Consider the following 21669-nt stretch of genomic DNA (forward strand, 5'->3'; position numbering starts at 1 on the left):
AACAAGGGTATGACACTGGAATTGGAGAGATTTTTGCAGTTTGTGAGCAGCAGGAAATTAGAATAATGAGATTCAGTTTAGAAAAGTGCAAGTGCATCATATGCAGATCTAGTGACGCACAGCCGGCACTGATGTGTGAGAATTTAATTTTCTTTTTCTTTTTTTGCATTTTGTGCAGGAGACACCAAGAGCCAAAGAAGAAACGGAGCGAGGGAGAGTGTGAGAGAGGGAGAGAGTGTGAGCGACAGGGAGAGCAAAGAGACAGACAGAACTGCAAGAGAGAGAGAGTGAGAGACATGAAACAAGAGGCAGCGAAAGGGCAGGGGCAAAGTTAGAGTAAAAACAGTGATAGACAGAGAGAGCATGGGATTGTACCAGTCGGTCTAAGAGAGGGAGGCTGAGAATTGGGGTGGTGATAGGAGAGAGTGAGAAACTGAGAAAGGGAGGGATAAAGAGTGGGAGTTGGAGAGAACAAGAAGCGGAGGGGAAAATAGAGGGAGAATAGGTGGGAGAGGGAGAGAAGGAGTGGGGGAGAGAAAGGGAGAGACAGAGTAGGTGAGCAGACAGGAGAGGGAGTGGGGGAGAGAGAGTGGCAGAGGGGGTGAGAGAGGTAGGGATTGGGGTAGTGGGAAGGAGAGGTAGAGTGGGTGTGGAGAGAAGGAATCTCAGTGGGCGAGAGAGAGAAAGGTAGAGAGCAGGAGAGAGTCAGAGAAGGTGGAGACAGAGTGGGAGAGTGAGAGGATAGTAAGCCAAAAGGAGCGTCAGAGAGTAGGGAGAGGGCGAGTGGGAGAAGGGGAGGGGGAGTGAGAGGTGGCGGTGCAGCAGTGAGTTCCCAACCTTCTGCCACGTGGAGCTATGATGACCATGAGGATCTCGTACCTGTTCTCCTTCATCCTGCTGTTCGGATTGCTAGGAGTGCTGTTCCTCCTCCATGTTCAGGATCTGATTGATGTTTCCCACCAAGAGACCACAGGTCAGTCCGTAAACGTCTGTGTTCTCCTCTGGGAGTCAACACTGAGCTCGTAGCTTTACACTCAGCTTGCTCAGATAACAGGTCACACGCACACAGCACACTAGGCGGAAGCAGAAGAGAAACTGTTTCCAAAGGCTGCAGATAAACTATTTTGAAGTAAGGGCCATATAGCTGGGAAAACAGGGAATTGCCCAAAAGATTGTGACTATCTGAACGCTTCCCTGAAGTCTAAAGTGTTTGGGAGAAAATGGAATCCCATTAAGTAGCTAAAACTATTCACAGGGGCAATGGACCCTGGAGAGATACTTTTATAGGGAGAGTTTGGATAGGCAGGGACTTTTTTCTCTGGAGTGTAGGAGGCTCAGGGGTGACCTTACAGAGGTGTACATGAGATCATGAGGAGCATGGATAAAGTGAATGCTCACAGTCTTTTTCCCAGGATAGATGGTTCTAAAACTAAAGGGCATGAGCTTAAATGAGAGGGGAGACATCAACAAGGGGCCTCAAGGGCAACTGTTTCACTGAGAGGGTAGTCCGTATCTGGAATGAGTTGCCAGAAACGGATACAATTGTGGCGTTTAAAGACATTTGGACAGATATATGGATAGGAAAGGGTTTAGAGGGATATGAGCCAAAGACAGTCAAATGGGTCTAGCCCAATAGTAAACTTGGTGGGCAAATTGGCCAAAGGGCGTGTTTCCATGCTGTACAGCTCAATGGTTGTACTGTACGTGACATGCGCTGGGTCACAGCTGTGTGGGAGGTGGCTACTTGGAGTGAAATTGCTGCCCATTGAGACCAGATGCTGGTAAATGAATGGCCGTGACCCAGGCAGCTTTGTGCCTGCTGCCAACCTTAACTGACCCATATTTGTAGTTCCCTTTAAAACACGTAGCACAATTTGCAAAGCAGGTCTTGCACAGATATATTTAAACAATGAATTTAGTTCAGCCATAAATCACTGCTTCAGCTCCAGACCAGGGATATTAAAAGGGAGATCACAAGGCGAGCGATTGGAATCCTCCCAATTTCTGCTACCATTGTCCCATCAGAAAGCATGGGTTAGACACAAAGTAAATTTCCACAAATCACACACGCACATCTTGGGCAGGTACACCATGGGATAGACACAGAGTAAATCTCCTTCAGTACAGTTTTGGCAAACACTCCCAGGGCAGGAGCAGCATGGGATAGAGCGTAAAGCTCCCTCTACACTGCCTGTCATTATTCCCAGGGGAGTTTTGATAAACTGACAGTGATTCAAACATCTATGGTGTATGTGGCTGTGGAATAGTAATCAAGTTTACAGCAAGCACGAGTGGCAGAACATACAACTCTAACCAGGAATTGGCAGGAGGAGTGTCTGTGCGCTGCGTTGTGTGGAATGTGCATGTGTGTACTTGTCTGTATGTGTGTGTGAATGTTTGTGTGTGTGGAATATGTGATTGTGTGGAGTGTGTGTATACTTTTGTGTGTGGAAAGTGTGTGTGGTGTGTGCGTACATAGTGTGTGTGTGTGTGTGGAGAGTGTGTAGGAAATATGTGTGGAATTTATATGTGTGTGGAGAGTGTGTGGAATGTGTGTGTATGTGTAGAGTGTGTGTGTGGAGAGCATGTGTAGTGTGTGTGGGTAGAGTGTGTGTGTGTAGTGTGTGTGCAGTGTGTGTGTAATGTGTGTGTGTGTGTAGTGTGTGTGTGTGTGTGTAGAGTGCGTGTGTTGTGTGTGTGTAGAATGTGTGTGTGTAGTGTGTGTGTAGAGTGTGTGTGTGTAGAGTGTGTGTGTGTAGTGTGTGTGTAGAGTGTGTGTGTAGAGTGTGTGTGTAGAGTGTATGTGTGTAGAGTGTGTGTGTGTAGTGTGTGTGTAGTGTGTGTGTAGTGTGTGTAGAGTGTGTGTATAAAGTGTATGTGTGTAGAGTGTGTGTGTGTAGTGTGTGTAGTGTGTGTGTAGAGTGTGTGTAGTGTGTGTGTAGAGTGTGAGTGTGTGTGCGTGTTGTGGGGCAGGTGCTGGCAATGGGGAGCTGACCAGACTGCTGGGTGAGTGTGGGAGCTGACAGTGCTCTGGTTGTCAGTGTAGGCCGCTGCCGGAGACTCCTCCACCGTCCTCTCCATCGTCCAGACGCAGCTTGCGTAAATAAAGGAAGCAGGATGCAAGTAATTTTCCACAACATTAGGCACAATTTAGTTCAGGTGCTTTGGCTGGAAACAAAGTCCCCTGTTGAACAATGTGAGCACATAAGCAAATAATTATATTTGTGGAGGCAGCAGACGGGAAACAGACTGTTGGTTTTGAAGGGTTAATTTGGAGGACAGGCTGTTTAACTCACCGTTGGTGTGCTCAGAGAGTGAGGGTAAAAGAGAAACACTCTGCTTGCGTGGCTGCCCCAGAGCGGCACGGTGTACGCTCATGGCACGGCGTACACTCACGGCACGGTGTACACTCACGGCAAGGCATACCACTCACGGCACGGTGTACACTCACGGCACGGTGTACGCTCATGGCACGGCGTACACTCACGGCATGGTGTACACTCACGGCAAGGCATACCACTCACGGCACGGTGTACACTCACGGCACGGTGTACGCTCACGGCACGGCGTACACTCACGGCACGGTGCACACTCACGGCACTGCGTACACTCACGGCACGGCGTACACTCACGGCACTGCGTACACTCACGGCACGGTGTACACTCACGGCACGGTGTACACTCACGGCACGGTGTACACTCACGGCACGGTGTACACTCATGGCACGGTGTACACTCACGGCACGGTGTACACCACGGCACGGTGTACACTCACGGCACGGCGTACACTCACGGCACGGTGTACACTCACGGCACGGTGTACACTCACGCCATGGTGTACGCTCATTGCACGGCGTACACTCACGGCACGGTGTACACTCACATGGCCATCAGCTCTCCCCACCATCCCCTGCCGCTCCACTGCAGAAGACAATGAACCCAGTGATCCGCAAGTCCTTTGCAAATGAAAGGAAACTGGAGCACAAGCCGCTCTGTGCCGCTGCAGGCCGCGTCCGATCCGTACACACGGCACGGTATACACTTACGGTATGGTGTACATTGACGGCACAGTGTACATTCACAGCACGGTGTACATTCACGGCTGGGATGACAAAATACAGAGTGGGAAAAATCGTCAGGAATCCTGGGCGGACATGGCCTTGCTGGGAATTACCGTGGGCGGTGTATACTCTGGGTGTATACTCTGGGCGGTGTATACTCTGGGTGTATACTCTGGGCGGTGTATACTCTGGGTGTATACTCTGGGCGGTGTATACTCTGGGCGGTGTAAACCCTGGGCGGTGTATACTCTGGGCGGTGTAAACCCTGGGCGGTGTATACTCTGGGCGGTGTATACGCTGGGTGTATACTCTGGGCGGTGTATACTCTGGGTGAATACCCTGGGTGGTGTATACTCTGGGTGTATACCCTGGGTGGTGTATACTCTGGGTGTATACTCTGGGCGGTGTATACCCTGGGCGGTGTATACCCTGGGCGGTGTATACCCTGGGCGGTGTATACCCTGGGTGGTGTATACTCTGGGTGTATACCCTGGGTGGTGTATACTCTGGGTGTATACTCTGGGCGGTGTATACCCTGGGCGGTGTATACCCTGGGCGGTGTATACCCTGGGCGGTGTATACCCTGGGCGGTGTATACTCTGGGCGGTGTATACCCTGGGCGGTGTATACCCTGGGCGGTGTATACTCTGGGTGTATACCCTGGGTGGTGTATACCCTGGGCGGTGTATACCCTGGGCGGTGTATACCTTGGGCGGTGTATACCCTGGGCGGTGTATACTCTGGGCGGTGTATTCCCTGGACGGTGTATACTCTGGGCGGTGTATACCCTGGGCGGTGTATACCCTAGGCGGTGTATTATATACTGTACAATTATATAGATCCTATGTAGTATATACGCTGGATGTTGTGGTTCAATCTTCCTGTATATAGGCACAATCATACTTAAGTACGTAGTGTAAGAGCAGTAGCTTACACTGAGACAATACACAAGAGTTGCTGCACTTCTCGCGATAATTTGTACCCTTCAAGTTCAGAATTGTTAAAAATGTCGAGTCTTAACTTGGCCATAATGGCCTGTTGTCCGCTCGCTCGGCAATGTGAAGGAGCGGTTCAATGGGCCTTGGGTCGGGATTGGCGAGGGGGGGGGAGGGCTGATGTTGGCCAATGGTGTGGGCTAGGGGGGAACTGTGCTCGAGCCACCCTCTGCCTCCCCTCGCCTGGACAGGTCACTGCGGCATTTCACAGATGGACTGAGTTACCCCAGCACCTTGTGTCCTTTTTAATCCAAGAATCTTATAGCAGTAGGAAAGTAGCCATTCCTAAACCTGGTTCATGTGGAAGGGAATGATGTGGTTGTTTTTCAGGTTTGAGCAGAAAGGTTTTTGCAGTGGTTGAAGAGATCCCCCTTCAGGGTGAGTGCGGGGCAATTAGCTGCCAAGCTTGCCCCTAACTGCCTGGAAAACAAAAGCTGCATTTAGTTAAATACTCCGTGGAATCAGACCAAATAACCATGGTTGTTTAGCACAACAGCACAATTCAGAGCAAAGCTAATTATTGCTTGCCTCATTGACTCTAAACTGTGTATATATTTATCAAACCCATCATCTCATAAACAAGGCGAAACAACTCAATGATTCAGGCACTGGCAGATTCTACAAACCTCTGCATGCATGTTCCTGTCTCTCACCAGTTCACAGAAACAGCACGCTGATGCAGCGCTCTCTGTGTGGAGTCTGCACGTTCCCTTTGTGTTTCCCCCTTGTGCTCCAGTTTACTTTCACTTGCGGATCACTGGTTTCATTGTCTTCTGCAGGGGGGTGGCAGGGGATGGTGGGCAGAGCTGACGGCCATGTCAGTGGCAGTAGGCTACTGGGAGACACGTGCGAAATGGAATTTGCCAAGTGCTTTGGTGTTCGTCCACCATTCCCTGAAAGTAACAACACCGTCGATATGTGGTGGAAAAGGCACACCATTGCCCATTGCCTTCATGGATCGAACCATCTATATACCAAAAGTCTTGTTTGTTTGTTCCTGAACTACACCCAAAACGGTACACAATAGCGCGGCAATTTTAGGCCCACCTTACTCACCGTCGTTCCTTTGGTGCTAATGGAAGAGGTTTCATTAAAATCGGTGTTATATTTTTTAAGTTATTCACATTTTAAAGTTTAAATCTATCTCTTAGGGAGGGGGGGGGGGGAGGGGGGGGGAGGGAGGGGAGGGGAGGGGAGAGGAGAGGGGGGAGTCTAGTAGAATATAAAAGTCGAGAGGTTATGTTGCAACCTTCTGAAAACACTAATTAGACCGCACAGAGTACAGTGTGCAGTTCTGCCACATTGCAGGAAAGTTGAGGTGGTGCTGGAGAGGGTGCAGGGGATATTACCATGGATGTTGCCTGGATCAGAGGCCTTTACATATGAGAGATTGAAAAGGCTGCCCCTGCTTTCCCTGGAGTGAAGGAGGCTCAGGGGTGACCCGATAGAGGCATTAAGATTTCAAGAAGCATAGATAGGGTAGCTTGTCAGAATCCATTTCTCATGGAAGGGATAAAACAAAAGGGTTCCTTTTGTTCTCAAGAGAGAGGAAGGAGTTGAAAGGGGATCTGAGGGGTAAGCTTCTATACAGAGAGTGGTTGATGTGTGGAACCCACTGCCAGAGGAGGGGTGGAATCAGATACAAACACTACATCGGTGCAGTAACGGGAGAGTATTTTGGTCAATGGCAAGACGGGTTTATTCTAGAAAGGAACCTCGGACCTAAAGCTCTCGGTGCAGACTCTGCTGCTGGTTGTCATCCTTCAGCCACATCCCTCTCCCTCTCCGGCAATTACCGACAGTCCCACAGAAGCTATTGTGCGCTGTTTGGAGGGTTACCTTGGCAACGCTCATATCAAGGCCACTGCCTTCATCTCCCGAGACGGTCCCCGTGGATGGAGGCCGGCTCTACTTCCACTCCCTTCCTGAGATGGCCATTGAGGGGACGGTGGGGACGGTGGAGTTTGACCTTGTAGATACTGATCAGAATCATAGAACTGTACAGCAGAGAAACAGACCCTTTGGCCAACTTCGTCCAGGCTGATCAAATCGGCATTGAACTAGTTCCAGATCCCTCTAATCCCTTTCTATCCATACATTTGTCCAAATATATATATATATATTTTTAAGTCAGTATTGTACGCGCCTCTCTAGCTTCCACGGACAGCTCGTTCCAGATGCAGACTACCCTCTGAGTGAAAAGGGTGCCTCTAATGTCCCTCTAAAATCTCCCCCCTCTCACCTTAAGCCTTTGCCCTCTAGTTTTAGAATCCTCTGCATTGGGGAAAACCCTGTGAGCGATCACTGCGCCTCAGTAACACACCAGGACGACTGACAGCATGGCTGACCTACATTTGGAGTGTGAACCATCACGGCCAGTGTGCCGAGCCGACCACGAGAGATGGCGTCTCTAACTTATCCTCAAATATGAGGGATGGATATTCAATGTCGGGAATGTAGAATAAACTGTGAAATGAATCAAAAACATTATATATTCATGAACAGCAACTCTTATGAAATCTGGATCAACCCACAGCAACGCGAGCTCCCAGTTCTGGAGAGGAAGCCAGATCCATATCATGCCCTGACTCTGCCAAATGATAGATTCACAGACTCCTCGCAAAAACATGGTGACACTATATGCAAAACCTCTCATACAATTCACCCGCTGCTAGGTCTTAACATTGAGCACATAGGATGTAGAACGCGCTCTGCGAAGGGTCAACCCACGCAAGGCTGCAGGCCCGGATGGCGTTCAAGGAAGGGTACTTAGGGACTCTGCTGAACAGTTGGCTGTCGTACTCACCAGGATCTTTAATCTGTCGTTATCTCTGGCTACGGTCCCCAAGTGCCTGAAGTCAGCTACCATTGCTGAAAAAAGCAAAAATCACCAACCTGAACGACTACCGTCCTGTTGCCCTAATTCCTATAGTCATGAAGTGCTTTGAAAGGCTGGTCCTCTCACGCATCAAATCCAGCATCCCTGCCTCACTGGACTCGCATCAATTTGCATACAGGGCAAACAGATCCACAGAGGACGCCATCTCTCTGGCTCTTCACACTGTCCTGGCTCACCTGGAGAGACAGGGCACGTATGCAAGGATGCTATTCATTGACTATAGCTCTGCCTTCAACACGGTCATCCCCACCAAGCTTATCACCAAACTCCACCAGCTAGGCCTCAGCCCATCGTTATGCGACTGGATCCTGGACTTCTTGATGGAGCGACCGCAGGCAGTGAGAATGGGCCTGGACCTGTCCTCCACCATCACCCTGAGTACCGGCACACCACAGGGCTGTGTTTTGAGCCCCATGCTCTACTCCCTAGTCACACACGACTGTGTTCCTGCATTTAACACCAACACCATTGTCAAGTTTGCAGACGACACAATGGTGATCAGGCTGATCACCAACGGTGATGAAACAAACTACAGAGCGGAGGTGCAGAACCTGGCGGACTGGTACTCAGATAACAACCTGTCCCTAAACACCTCCAAGACCAAGGAGCTGATCATCAACTTCCGTAGATCACACAACGGGGAATACGCTCCGATCTTTATCCATTGGGACAGTGTGGAGAGAGTGTCCAGCTTCAAGTTTCTGGGCACTCACATTTCAGAGGATCTCACATGGTCCACTAACACTGCTGCGCTGGTCAAGAAGGCGCAGCAACGACTGTTCTACCTGAGAACACTGAAAAAGTCTGGTCTGCCCCAACAGCTGCTGACGACCTTCTACCGCTGCACCATAGAGAGCATCCTAACGCATGGCATCCTTGTGTGGTATCTCAGCTGCATGGAGGCAGAGAGGAGAGCTCTTCAGCGGGTAATCCATAGAGCTCAGAAGACTATCGGAACACAGCTACCAGCCTTGGAGGACATCTACAACACACGATGCCTCAGAAAAGCCACCAGCATTCACAAAGACTCCTCACACCCCTGCAATAGTCTGTTAGAAATTCTACCATCGGGCAGACGCTACAAGGCCTTCTACGCCCGCACCTCCAGACTCAGGAACAACTTCATCCCCAGGGCCATAGCTGCTATGAACCGGTCCTGCTGAGCCGGATGGTCACATCGCAGTGAACCTGCACAGACCTACTTGAACTTTATTCTGTTTTAAAACTGTTTCTAATTTTGTTTCACTGGGTTGTCTAAATTTATACTGATTAGCTAATTAATTTATTGCATCGTATGGGAGGCGCATTCCCAATCTCGTTGTACCCCTGTACAATGACAATAAAGATATATTGTATTGTATTGGGTAGTGCAAGGTGACATTCTATGTCGAACAGTACAGCGCAGGCCCTTCAGCCCACAATATCCATGCCGTAAATGATGCCAAGTTCATCCTGTGCCTGCATGTGATCCATACCCAGCCATTCCCGGCACATTCATTCCTATCTAAAAGCCTCGTAAAACGCCACTAGTGTATCTGCCTCCAGCGCCACCCCTGGCAGCCTGTTCCAGGCATTCACCACCCCAGTGCAAAAAAAATAATTCCACACATTTTTACTCTTTGCCGCTCTCATTTTAAAAGCTATAGCCTCCAGTCTTTGATATTCCCACCCAAAGTAGTTAGCAAAGTCAACAGTATGTTCTCTGCCATTCTTTGATTTTCATCAACAGAATTGTATTGTTTATTATGAGGGGAATTGATTAATGAAAGCTGGGAAACTATATTTAAGTTATGCACAGCATTGGAGAGATGCCGAACTTTCTTAGTCTTCTGAGGAAGTGGAGGCATTTTCTCCAGAGTGTTTTCTGAGCCGTATCATAAATGTGATCGGACCAGGTCAAAATATTGGTGATATTTACACTGAGGAACCATCTCCACTTCAGCGCCACGTCACACCAGGGGGTGTGTGCTCCACCCCGCTTCTTGCAGTTGACAACTAGCTCCTTGACTCTGCTGCACCAAGTGTCAGGTATGTCCCTCATCTGCACCTTGCAGCGTGTCAGTCCACAGCACATAGTTTACATTGGAAGACCAATTTCGGGCAGCACGGTGGCACAGTGGCCCCATGGAGCTGCTGTCTCACAGCGCCAGACACCTGGGTTCAATCTGAAGAAAGAGGAGATAGAGTGGCAGAATTAGTGTGAGCTGAGAGAGGGATTGCAGGAACCAGGGTCTGCAGCTATGATCTACAATGGACTTGGGTTACACTATGTACATCAGTTTCGCACTATAATGGTCTGGTTACTTAGTTTCTCATTATTTATTTATTATTGATTATTGTATATTTATTTGTGGTGTTATTGCACGAATGAGCCCGTAAAGCTGCTGCAAATAAAAATGTAATTGTTCTGTCACTGGCACATTTGAAAATTAAACACTTGACTCTTTTTTTTTAAAAAGGAGAAAGAATAAGAACATCAATGACAGATCCAGAAAGGGAGAGCGGAATGAGTTGGGTCGGTTAGGTTTAGAAACCTGTCTGTGAGTCAGTAACAGTTGGCGGCCTGAATGTACCCAGTGTCTTGGCGGAGACTGACAGGGCAGGCTGCCACCTACATGTAGTCATGGAGATGAACTTTAACACAAGAAGGTGAAAACAGTTTAAGTAGTTCTGACATTAACACTTGTCATTATCCTGGAAATCAAACAGCGACTGTCAGTAGTCACAGTCAGTGATCATGCCGTAAATAAAAAGGGATCCTAGTCAGTAACAGGGAACGACTTTTACCCTGAACATGCAGCACGTCGGGCATTGAGCAACGATCACCTTTTAGCCTCTCTTCACCTTCCCCTGCCTTACCTATTTGCACCGATCACCCACCATCCTCTGTCCCACAGCTCCCTTCCCCCTACCCGCCCATCACCCCCCCCCCACCCCCCCGCCGTCTCGCCATATACAGACAGAGATAGTGTGAGCCAGAGAGAGAAACTGCAGGAAACAAGATCAACAATTACGATCTACTATGGATTTTGTTTTTGTTGCACGAGGTCAGTGTTGCTGACTCACTGACATTTCTAAATCTCACCGACCCACCTCGCTCTGCTCTCCTTCTCAGGTCTATCATTGCTGTTCTTATTCCTTCCATCCCACCTTGTTTTTTTTTAAAGAGTCACTGAATTCCTCCAGCATTTTGTTGTTTTGCTCCAGATTCCAGCATCTGCAGCATCCTTTCTCTCTACTGAGAGATAGAAACATAGAAAATAGGTGCAGGAGTAGGCCATTCGGCCCTTCGAGCCTGCACCGCCATTCAATATGATCATGGCTGATCATCCAGCTCAGTAGCCTGTACCTGCCTTCTCTCCATACCCCCTGAGCCCTTTAGCAAAAAGGGCCACATCTAACTCCCTCTTAAATATAGCCAATGAACTGGCCTCAACTACCTTCTGTGGCAGAGAATTCCACAGACTCACCACTCTCTGTGTGAAGAAATGTTTTCTCATCTCGGTCCTAAAAGACTTCCCCCTTATCCTTAAGCTGTGACCCCTGGTTCCGGAATCCCCCAACATCGGGAACAATCTTCCCGCATCTAGCCTCTCCAGAGAACAGAGAACAGAGACAGCATGGATTCGTGAAAGGGATATCACATTTGCCTGATTTTTAATGAAGTATGCAACGGAAGCAGTCATGAGGGGAGTCCCAGAGCAATCAGCTGGCCCAAGGCGGCAGTGGTGCCTAAGTGAAGCCATGAAGTGTGGCAGGAACTTGAGGGAGCCAGACCGGTGCCTACAGAGAACGAGACAAGGTGGAACCAGTGGCAGCAGGGAACTGAGAGCTCGGGGTTCACGATAAGCTCTCTCCCATCTTACCAAACTGAGTAACCTCGCCTCAGCCCAGCCTGGACAGCATGCTGAGGGAGGGGGAAGAGTTCCAGAATTTCCCAGAGTCTGAGGAAATGATTTCTGACCTCACCCTGGTATAATGTTGTAGAGGGCAAGAGAGAAAAGGGGAGAGGGGGAGAGCATGTTGATGGTATAACAGGAGTGGCGGGAGTGTGAGGTTGGGCGAGAATCTAGAAGAAGAGTGAAGCGGGAGGGCGAGTGGAATGGAGGGAGATGGGATGAGTAGAGAAGGGATGGAGAGAGTATTGCTACCTATATCCAGTTACAATGAAAAACTTTCTACGCTATCCAGCAAAATCATACTGTACATGAATACAATCAAGCCATGCGCAGGTAATGCAAAGAGAAAAATACCAGGGTGCAGAAAATAATGTTACAACGAAAAAGGGCAATGTTTGCAATAAGGTAGGTTGGAAGATCAGGACTACACCCTAGCTTATGCGATGGTTGTTCAGTCATCTGATAACAGTGGGGAAGAAGCTGTTCCTGCATCTCGTGGTGCATGCTTTTGAGCTTTTGTATCTTCTGCCCGACGGGAGAAGATGGAATGACTGGAGCGAGAGTGGTGCTTGAGACAGGAGGAGGGAGCATGGTGGTCTGTGGGGCTGTGCACCAGACCACATGGCTCTTGCATGAAATCCTGCAACACCACCTTTCATCCTGCTCCCTGTCATAAACTCTATCACCTTTAGTTCATTCATTTTGATAATATATCATAAAATGGTTAACATTTTCTGATGCTCTCACTTTGCTGCACGAATGTTGATTTTGTAGATTCTCTGGGACTCGCATGAGGTGGCAATCACCAAAATTATTTAAATTTTAACACATCTAGAGTACACAAACTGGTCAGGGCTAGTGGTAGACCAGAGGGTGGGGAGCTCTCCAGAAGCTAGCAGTCAGATTAAAAAGCTAACAAGTAGGAAGAAAATTAATGATATGAGAAAACTGGCAGGTAACTTCCAAACAAACAGCAGGAGATTCCAAGGAGTTTTTTTTTTAAAAAGGAAGAAGGTATCTAGGGTCATTCCTGAATTGGGAAATTAATAATATTGAAGATAAAGTAGAAAACTTAAAATCAATACTTGATCCAGTCTTCAGGGCAGTGTCAAAAAGTGTGGAAGAACTTGTCATACTGCCTCTTATGAGGGGCAAGGCACAGATAGTTCTAGAAGGAAATAGTTGTGTCCAAGTGTGGAACACAAAGGCTGGAGTAACCCAGCGGGTCAGGCAGCACTTTTTGAAGACATGTATAGGGGACGTTTCGAGTTGGGACCCTTCTTGGTCATAACTCTGTTCTGGGGGAAAGGGGTTGGGTGAATGAGGGCACCTTGAGTGCTTGTATCATGAACATGCTCTCCTGCTCCTTCTAGAAAATTTGGGGCAAGCTTGAGATGGGCAGAATGGCCTCCTGCTGTTTCTCTTCTGTTGCACCTTCCAGCTCTACGTTCAATGCTGCAAGGTTAGTGTCACTTTGTGTTGCTAATAAAACATTCCTTTTCATTCCAGAAACCGGCCCCCCGGGGAATCCAGGAGAGCCGCAGGTGAGTGGTGGAGCAAGGCTAACGTTGACGTACTATCACTGGCAGAGGGTCGGGGACTGAAGCACGGAGGGGGTAATGAAAGCGGAGACAGTAAGCGAGGGAAATACGGGGGCAATGAGATGGGAGAGGCAAGGGTGGAAATCGTGCACAAGAGATTCACCAGGATGTTACCTGGGCTTGCAAGCTTGAATTATAGGAAGAGGCTGAATAGGCTGGGACTTTTCTCTTTGGAGCATAGCTGAGGGTTATTGAGGTGTAGAAGACCACGAGGGCCATGGATACAGTGAACACACAGTCTTTTTCTCAGAGTAGACTATTCTAAAAGTAGAGGGTATAGGTTTAAGGTGAGAGGGGAGAGATTTACGCGGGACCTCAAAGGGACAGGTTATCACTCAGGGGGGAATCCATATCTGGAATATGCTGCCAGAAGAAGCTCTCGAATTGGATACAATTAAGACTTTTAAAAGACACTTGGGCAGACACATGGATAGGAAGGACTTAGAGGGCTGTGGACTAAATGCAGCTAAATAAGACTAGCCCAGAATGCCAACTTGGTCGGCACAGACAAGGTTGGCTGAAGGGCCTGTTTCCACACTGTACTATGAGATGCAGGTAATGGGACAGAAGGCAACGATTGTCCTGCTCGTTGAGTCTGATGTAATGATGCGTGGTGTTCGATACCCAGAAATAGCCAGCAGTGAGCAGAAACCAGGGTCAAGTTAGGATTATTGCTGTTTCCAGAAGCAGGGCATGAATGTGGAGAGGCTAGGATGGAACCAACACTGAGCAGCCTGTGGTCAGTTGTGGCTGATTCCTGCCTCTGTGCTCCATTATACCAGGAGCTGAGTTCACACACTCCCCAGAGCATCATTATCCCAGCACATGCCGCAGGCCACTGCAGCTTCCCACCCTCCAGAAACTCCCCGAATCAACCCCCAACAACCCGACAAAACATTGGTTCAGACCCTGAGCCACAGGAGATGCCAGAGTGCGACCAGACAGCTTGGCTGAGGGGGGAGGTGTGAGGAGCGTGTCAGAGGGGAGATTGAGGAGGGGATTCTGGAGCAGAGGCCCCGGACAACTGATGGCAAGGGATTGACAAAGGGACAAGAGACTTAGAACAGCGGACTGACAAACCATGCATAACCCAGAGTGTGCAATTCTGGGAAGTTGTGGGGTCGTAGGAGTAGGTGAAGGAGATGGGGTGGGGTTGAGAGCAGCTGTAGTGACACCCAGCAGAGTCTCAAACACCTGTATACGTGACCTGCAATATATTTTAAATTTCCTGTCAGAATGTCTGTGGTGGAAAAGCTGTTTGAGTGTGTGGCAGCAGATGGTGATGTGATGGAACACTCATGGACAATGTCCATTCCTGCAGTCTAACGCCCCTCCCTCAGTTTTCTCTCTCCCCCTGTACTGGCATCCGTCCATCTGCGAGAGATGATGGTGCGGCTTGGCGTTGTCCTGCTTGGAGAGGGGGATGTTTCATCTGTGGTTACATCTCACTGTGCCCAGCAAGGATGAAGCGTCCGCTCCATTTGATTTGGCCGCTGAGCCGGGGCAGGTACATGGGAATACAAACTTGCCCAGCATCTGCATTCCCCTCTCGACCTGATAGGCTGATTCCAGAGGAACAGCATGGCTGCTATGTCTGCTATGTCTGGGGCCTACTCGGTTGCAGGAGTTGCCGGAAGGCGGACGCACAAGAGATCAGCCGGCCGTCTTTAAGGACTCCAGTGCCTTTGACTCTCCTGAGCCTGACCCACAAGGCAGAGGGGTGCTATTTAACCCATAGTTGTGACCTGGTTGATGGACGCAGGACGTGTGGGCCTGCATGTCGCATCTCTGTGGGCCAGAGTGCCTCCGAGATCCCCGCGCAGTTTAGCCTGGGACTGAAGGTGGCCCCAGTTACCATGTGTTGCCACGAGGAGGCACTGCGAGAGTCTTGATGATGCAGAGGTTGTGTACTGGCAGGGGGAGGCTTAAGCACTCGGCTCCCTTTTTCGCAAAAATTGCTAGCCAGGGGCATCTGGATTTATATCAGGGCACTAGACACATGCAACACCCTGTGGCTCGTGCCACCAACATACTCTCCCCCCCAATGCCCTAACAAACCCCCATCTCCTTCCTTTCCTGCCCATCTGCTTCCTCCCCTCAGTGCCTAGCTCCTTCACCCTCCTCTCAGTCCCCCGCTCCCAATCCTCCCTCAGTCCCCTCTCCTCCAACATTCCCTCACCCCCTACTCCTCTCCCCCTACCTGTCCCCTCCCTCTCTCCCCCTACCCCAGTACCCTCCCTCTCTCCCCCTACCCCAGTACCCTCCCTCTCTCCCCCTACCCGTCCCCTCTCCTCCAACATTCCCTCACCCCCCCACTCCTCTCCCCTACCCGTTCCCTCACCTTCTCCCCTTCCCCAGTTCCCTCCCTCCCTCTCTCCCCTACCCGTCCCCTCCCTCAGCCCTCCTTCTCTCACCTACCAGTCCCCTCCCTCTCTCCCCCTACCCCAGTCCCCTCCCTCTCTCCCCCTACCCCAGTCCCCTCCCTCTCTCCCCCTACCCGTCCCCTCCCTCAGCCCTCCTTCTCTCACCTACCCCAGTACCCTCCCTCTATCCCCTACCAGTCCCCTCCCTCTGTCCTCTACCCAAGTCCTCTCCCTCTGTCCCCTACCCCAGTCCCCTCCATCTCTCCCCCTACCCCAGTCCCCTCCCTCTGTCCCCTACCCCAGTCCCCTCCCTCTCTCCCCCTTCCCCAGTCCCCTCCCTCTCTCCCCTACCCCAGTCCCCTCCCTCTCTCCCCTACCCCAGTCCCCTCCCTCTGTCCCCTACCCCAGTCCCCTCCCTCTCTCCCCTACCCCAGTCCCCTCCCTCTGTCCCCTACCCCAGTCCCCTCCCTCTGTCCTCTACCCAAGTCCTCTCCCTCTGTCCCCTACCCCAGTCCCCTCCCTCTCTCCCCCTACCCCAGTCCCCTCCCTCTCTCCCCTACCCCAGTCCCCTCCCTCTCTCCCCCTTCCCCAGTCCCCTCCCTCTCTCCCCCTTCCCCAGTCCCCTCCCTCTCTCCCCCTTCCCCAGTCCCCTCCCTCTCTCCCCTACCCCAGTCCCCTCCCTCTGTCCCCTACCCCAGTACCCTCCCTCTGTCCCCTACCCGTCCCCTCCCTCTGTCCCCTACCCCAGTCCCCTCCCTCTCTCCCCTACCCCAGTCCCCTCCCTCTCTCCCCCTACCCCAGTCCCCTCCCTCTCTCCCCCTACCCCAGTCCCCTCCCTCAGCCCTCCTTCTCTCGCCTACCACAGTTCCCACCCTCTCTCAAGCTACCCCAGGTCCTTCCCTCTTCCTCACTGCAGGGAATCAGGGGCCGAGTGTTTGCAGCGATCCCACAGCGCCACCTGCTGGCCATGACGGGGACAGGGTGGTGAATCTATGGAATTCATTGCCACAGATGGCTGTAGGCAAGCCATTAGGTATTTCTAAGGCAGAGGTTGACAGATTCTTGATTAGTAAGGGTGTCAGGGTAACGGGGAGAAGGCAGAGGAATGGGGTTGAGAACTTATGAGAGCCTGGACCAGTGACGAGAGAGAGACAGGAGGCCATTTGGCCCGTCATACCTACCCTACCCTTCAGAAACATTTACCTGTCGCTGGTCCACATCCATATGGTCAGATCCATGAGTTTGGAGAACACTGTAGCAGCTCAATGACTTGTGGTGAGCCACATCAAATTCCCATTGACCACTGGAGTGACTTCTCATCTGTGCAGCCTTGCTCTCATTTAAAAATTATTCTTTGTCTTTATTTTCCTGAGAAAGAAATAATTCTTCTGTCTCCTTGCTACTTTTTTAACCATTTACATTGAGTCCACCCTCTTGCCCTCCTTTAAACAAGAGAGTTCAAGGCTGGATTTTGCTATATCAATGCTTGCCTTCATCGCTCACCCACCTACCTTTCACTTGCACTTTGCAGTCTCCCAGTCCCATCACAGCAAGTCAGAAGGCTAAGTGTATGCTGGGCTACCGTGCATGAGGATTTGAATATCAGAATAGAGCAGGAGCATCCACTGATAGAAACCGTGCACAGGTCGGGTCTCCCTCTTCACACTGTTACATTAGTGACAGAGGCAGTAGAGTGAAAGGTTCACCAGACTCTCTTAAGTTCAATAGAAAGAGGTGATCTGTTTGAAATGTATAAACGTGTTGCAGGACTTGCAGAGGAGATACTTGATGGAGTTTCTCTCGGCTAGGTCATGTGGAACCAAGGGACAAATCTCAAAATAAGCGAAATTCAAACAAAAGGAACAAAAACTGAAAATACCCTTCCTCTGTGGGAAGAGAAACAGAATCAACATTACAGCCTGAATAGCCTTCATCTAAGGCTTTCTGACCTGAAACATTGACCGTTTCTCTTCCCAAAGGGCAACTTGAACATGCTGAGTATTTCCTGCATTTTCTGTTTTTGTCCCAAAATGAGAGGTCAGCTATTTAGGACTGAGATGCAAAGAATTTTGCCCCCATGGATCTTTGGAATTTTTCTACCTCAGAGAGCAGTGGAGCTCAGTCATGGAGTAAATTCCAGCCAGAGACTGACTGACTGATTGATTGATTGATCTTTAGATATTGAGCAATTGAAAAGTCATGGTTTCACCCAAAGATACTAGAGGAACAAGATAGACCACTCGACCCTAAAAACAGTAGTATATCATGATGCCATTTTAGTAGGCAGAAACATTTAAAAAGAAAAATAACGATCTGTGAATCAATAGATGAGTTATATTCTGCATTTTAATGGTATCATCACACATACTGTTCCCCCAAAACACTGATTACACTGCGAGAGGCAGAGCGAACGGCGGGTTTTGCCTACTAAAATGGCTCCTTTGCGTACTACACTTCAGCATAGGCTATTTCAACAGAGTGGTCCATCTTGTTCCTCTAGTATCTTTGGTTTCACCAGCTTAGAATGTCCCAAGGAGCTCAGAGTCAATTGCTAGTTTCATAGTGTGGCTAATGTTTTAATTCCAATCTGTATACAGAAGGAGCCACAAGCAACAGTTAGATAACTACCAGGTTTCAGGTGGTGGTTGAGGAATGGGCATCAACCACCAGACCCTGGGAGCTGCAATTCCTCCACTCCTTCCATTCGCATAGGAAATTTTATTTCCATCCAACAGAGCCTGTGTCGAACATTTCATTGATTGTTCCCTTACCATTGACCATACAGATGCCAAAGTTATGTCTTCACTGTAAACCCAAACCCAACCTTATCTCAAACCCAACCAGCAGCTGGCACTAATCCACGCGCAGCCTGTGCTAGATCACCCAGGTTAGAGAGTTTGAGTTTAGTTTATTGTCACGTTAACTAAGGTGCGGTGAAAAGCTTTTGTTGCGTGCTAACCAGTCAACGGAAAGACAATACAGGATTACAATTGAGTCATACACAGTGTACAGATACACGATAAAGGGAATAACGTGAGTAACATTTAGTGCAAGACAAAGCCAGTAAAGTCCGATCAAAGATAGTTTGAGGGTCTCCAATGAGGTAGATAGTAGTTCAGGTCTGCTCTCTAGTTGTTGGTAGAATGGTTCAGTTGCCTGATAACAGCAGGGAAGAATGTCCCTGAATCTGGGCCCAAGGACTATCCGTATCGCGCTGCCTGCAGTGTGCACGTTTGTGCAAGGCCCAGGGAAGCTCTGCGCTTTGGAGTGATACTGAAAAGACAAAAAGTGCGCGAGTAACTTAGCAGGTCAGGCAGCATTCCGGACAATATGGATAGGTGATGCTTCAGGTCGGGATCCTTCTTCAGTGAGCTTCTTCAGTGATGGAAGGGGGGGAGGTGTGTAATGAAAACTGGAAAGAGAAGAGGGGCAAGACAAACCCTAGTTTTAGGTGGATACAAGGGGGGAGGAAAGAGGTTAACAGGCAGTTTGAACAAAGGTAAGAGATGAAAAGGGACAGAAGAGGGTGCATTGTGCAGTCAGAGGAAGGAATATTAGAGGATGGGGAGAAATGGGTTCGAGTCCAGGTGGAGCACAAGGGGAGGGGGGAGAGAAGGATGGAAAAAAGGGATTGATTGTGGGTTAGTTACCTAAACTGTAGAATTTAATGTTTATGTTGCTTGGTTGTAAGAAAATAACTGCAGATGCTGGTTCAAATTGAAGGTAGACACAAAATGCTGGAGTAACTCAGCGAGTCAGGCAGCATCTCAGGAGAGAAGGACAATAGACAATAGACAATAGGTGCAGGAGTAGGCCATTCAGCCCTTCGAGCCAGCACCGCCATTCAATGCGATCATGGCTGATCACTCTCAATCAGTACCCCGTTCCTGCCTTCTCCCCATACCCCCTCACTCCGCTATCCTTAAGAGCTCTATCCAGCTCTCTCTTGAAAGCATCCAACGAACTGGCCTCCACTGCCTTCTGAGGCAGAGAATTCCACACCTTCACCACCCTCATCTCCGTTCTAAATGGCCTACCCCTTATTCTTAAACTAGGAATGGGTGACGTTTCGGGTTGAGACCCGAAAGTCTGAAGACATTTTGCGTCTACCTTGCTTGATTGTAAGCTACCCAAGCAGAATTTGACGTATTTATTCGGACACATTTTTCTTCTTTAGGGAGCACGAGACTGGGACCACAACGCGGCCACTCAGCCCATCCTCGTCTCCTACCCTGCGCCGAGCCCCGCCCATCAGCACACAGACACGCCCCCTCTGCGACAGGCCCCGCCCCCGGGCACGACTCTTCGCGGCCGGAGGCGCAGGCGTAGAAGGAGGGCGCCGGGCGGTGCAATGTCGTTTCCGCGCCGCTTGGGGGCGCCGCAGCCAGAGGACCACCAGCAAAGCCTGGGGCGGCAGCAGCAGCGCGGGCGCCTGAGGGCGGTGCAGAATGGCCGCCGGCGGCTGGTGGACGAGGCCTGTCTCCAGTACCGTGGTGGTGGGGTGCCGGGCTCCAGGCTGCCGGCCCCACACCACGTCTCCCGCATCTACGTGGAGGACCGGCACCGCCTGCTGTACTGCGAGGTGCCTAAGGCGGGCTGCTCCAACTGGAAGCGGGTGCTGATGGTGCTGAGTGGCATGGCCAGCTCGCCGGCCCACATCCAGCACCAGGCCGCGCACTACGGCAACTCGCTGCGGCGTCTCGACAGCTTCGACCGCGCCGGCATGGCGCGCCGACTGCGCACCTACACCAAGGCGCTGTTCGTGCGGGAGCCGCTGGAGCGCCTGGTCTCCGCCTTCCGCGACAAGTTCGAACAGCCCAACGCCTACTACCACCCGGTCTTCGGCCGCGCCATCATCGCCCGCTACCGGCCCAACGCCACCCGCCAGGCCCTGCACTCCGGATCGGGCGTCACCTTCCCCGAGTTCGTGCGCTACCTACTGGATACGCGGCGGCCACTCGGCCTCGACATCCACTGGGAGCGCGTCGGCCGCCTCTGCAGCCCCTGCCTGGTCCGTTACGACTTCATCGGCCGCTTCGAGAACCTGGCGGCCGAGGCCGAGGCGTTGCTGCGCCTGGTCGGCGCCCCCGCCAACCTCACCTTCCCCCGCTTCAAGGACCGGCACCGGCGGGAGGAACGTACCGGGCCACAACTCAGCCGCCGCTACCTCGCCCAGCTGTCGGCCGACGAGCGCCGCCGTGCACAGGACTTCTACCTGGCCGACTACGCCATGTTCAACTACTCGCGGCCCTTCGGCCCTGGATGAGGGCGTGACCTGGGGACCAAGTGGGTAGAGATGGGAGCGGAGCCTATGAGGCAGACACAAAGTGCTGGAGTAACTCCGCGAATCAGGCAGCATCTCTGGAGAAAAAGTTATCTCCAGAGAAGTTGCCTGACCCTCTGTGTTACTCCAGCAATTCGTATCTATCTTTGGTATGAAGCTGCAGCTTCTTTGTTTCTACACAATCTATTAGAGGGTGGGGTGTATACAGGGGGAGGGGGCTTTAAGGGGCAGGCTCAGGCAAGATTGACCCCTGAGTTTATACCCCCCAGTCTCCTAAAGGCCCTCCACCGTCCATTCTGCTCAGTTCTGGAGCATCTTTGTTCAGTTCCAAGGAATCTCAAATCCTTGCTCAATTTCTCAATCCCATGCATCCAAACTCGAGTCACCAATTGCATAGCATTCACAAGGGGTGAGGGTATCACAAAATGCTGGAGTAACTCAGCAGGTCAGGCAGCATATAGGAGAGAGGGAATGGGTGACGTTTCAGGTCGAGACCCTTCTTCAGACTGAAGAAGGGTCTCGACCCGAAATGTCACCCATTCCCTCTCTCCTCGATGCTGCCTGACC

General features: G+C 50.7%; 1 protein-coding gene across 2 annotated transcripts in view; it reads left to right on the forward strand.

The window, feature by feature from the left end:
* The first annotated feature begins 628 nt into the window (after window positions 1–628).
* chst8 (carbohydrate (N-acetylgalactosamine 4-0) sulfotransferase 8) overlaps window positions 629–21669 on the forward strand; it is a 76248-nt gene continuing 55207 nt past the window's right edge. The window contains exons 1-3 of one of the 2 annotated variants that reach the window (XM_078400679.1): window positions 629–973; window positions 13364–13398; window positions 19996–21104. In XM_078400679.1, the coding sequence (XP_078256805.1) occupies window positions 856–973; window positions 13364–13398; window positions 19996–21084 (1242 nt within the window). In that variant the 5' untranslated portion in view covers window positions 629–855 and the 3' untranslated portion in view covers window positions 21085–21104. Of the gene's footprint in view, window positions 974–13363; window positions 13399–19995; window positions 21562–21669 lie in introns of those variants that run through there. The other variant, XM_078400678.1, reaches the window with a different exon arrangement.

This window comes from Rhinoraja longicauda, chromosome 6 (assembly GCF_053455715.1).
Source record: "Rhinoraja longicauda isolate Sanriku21f chromosome 6, sRhiLon1.1, whole genome shotgun sequence".
NCBI classification, from domain to species: domain Eukaryota; kingdom Metazoa; phylum Chordata; class Chondrichthyes; order Rajiformes; family Arhynchobatidae; genus Rhinoraja; species Rhinoraja longicauda.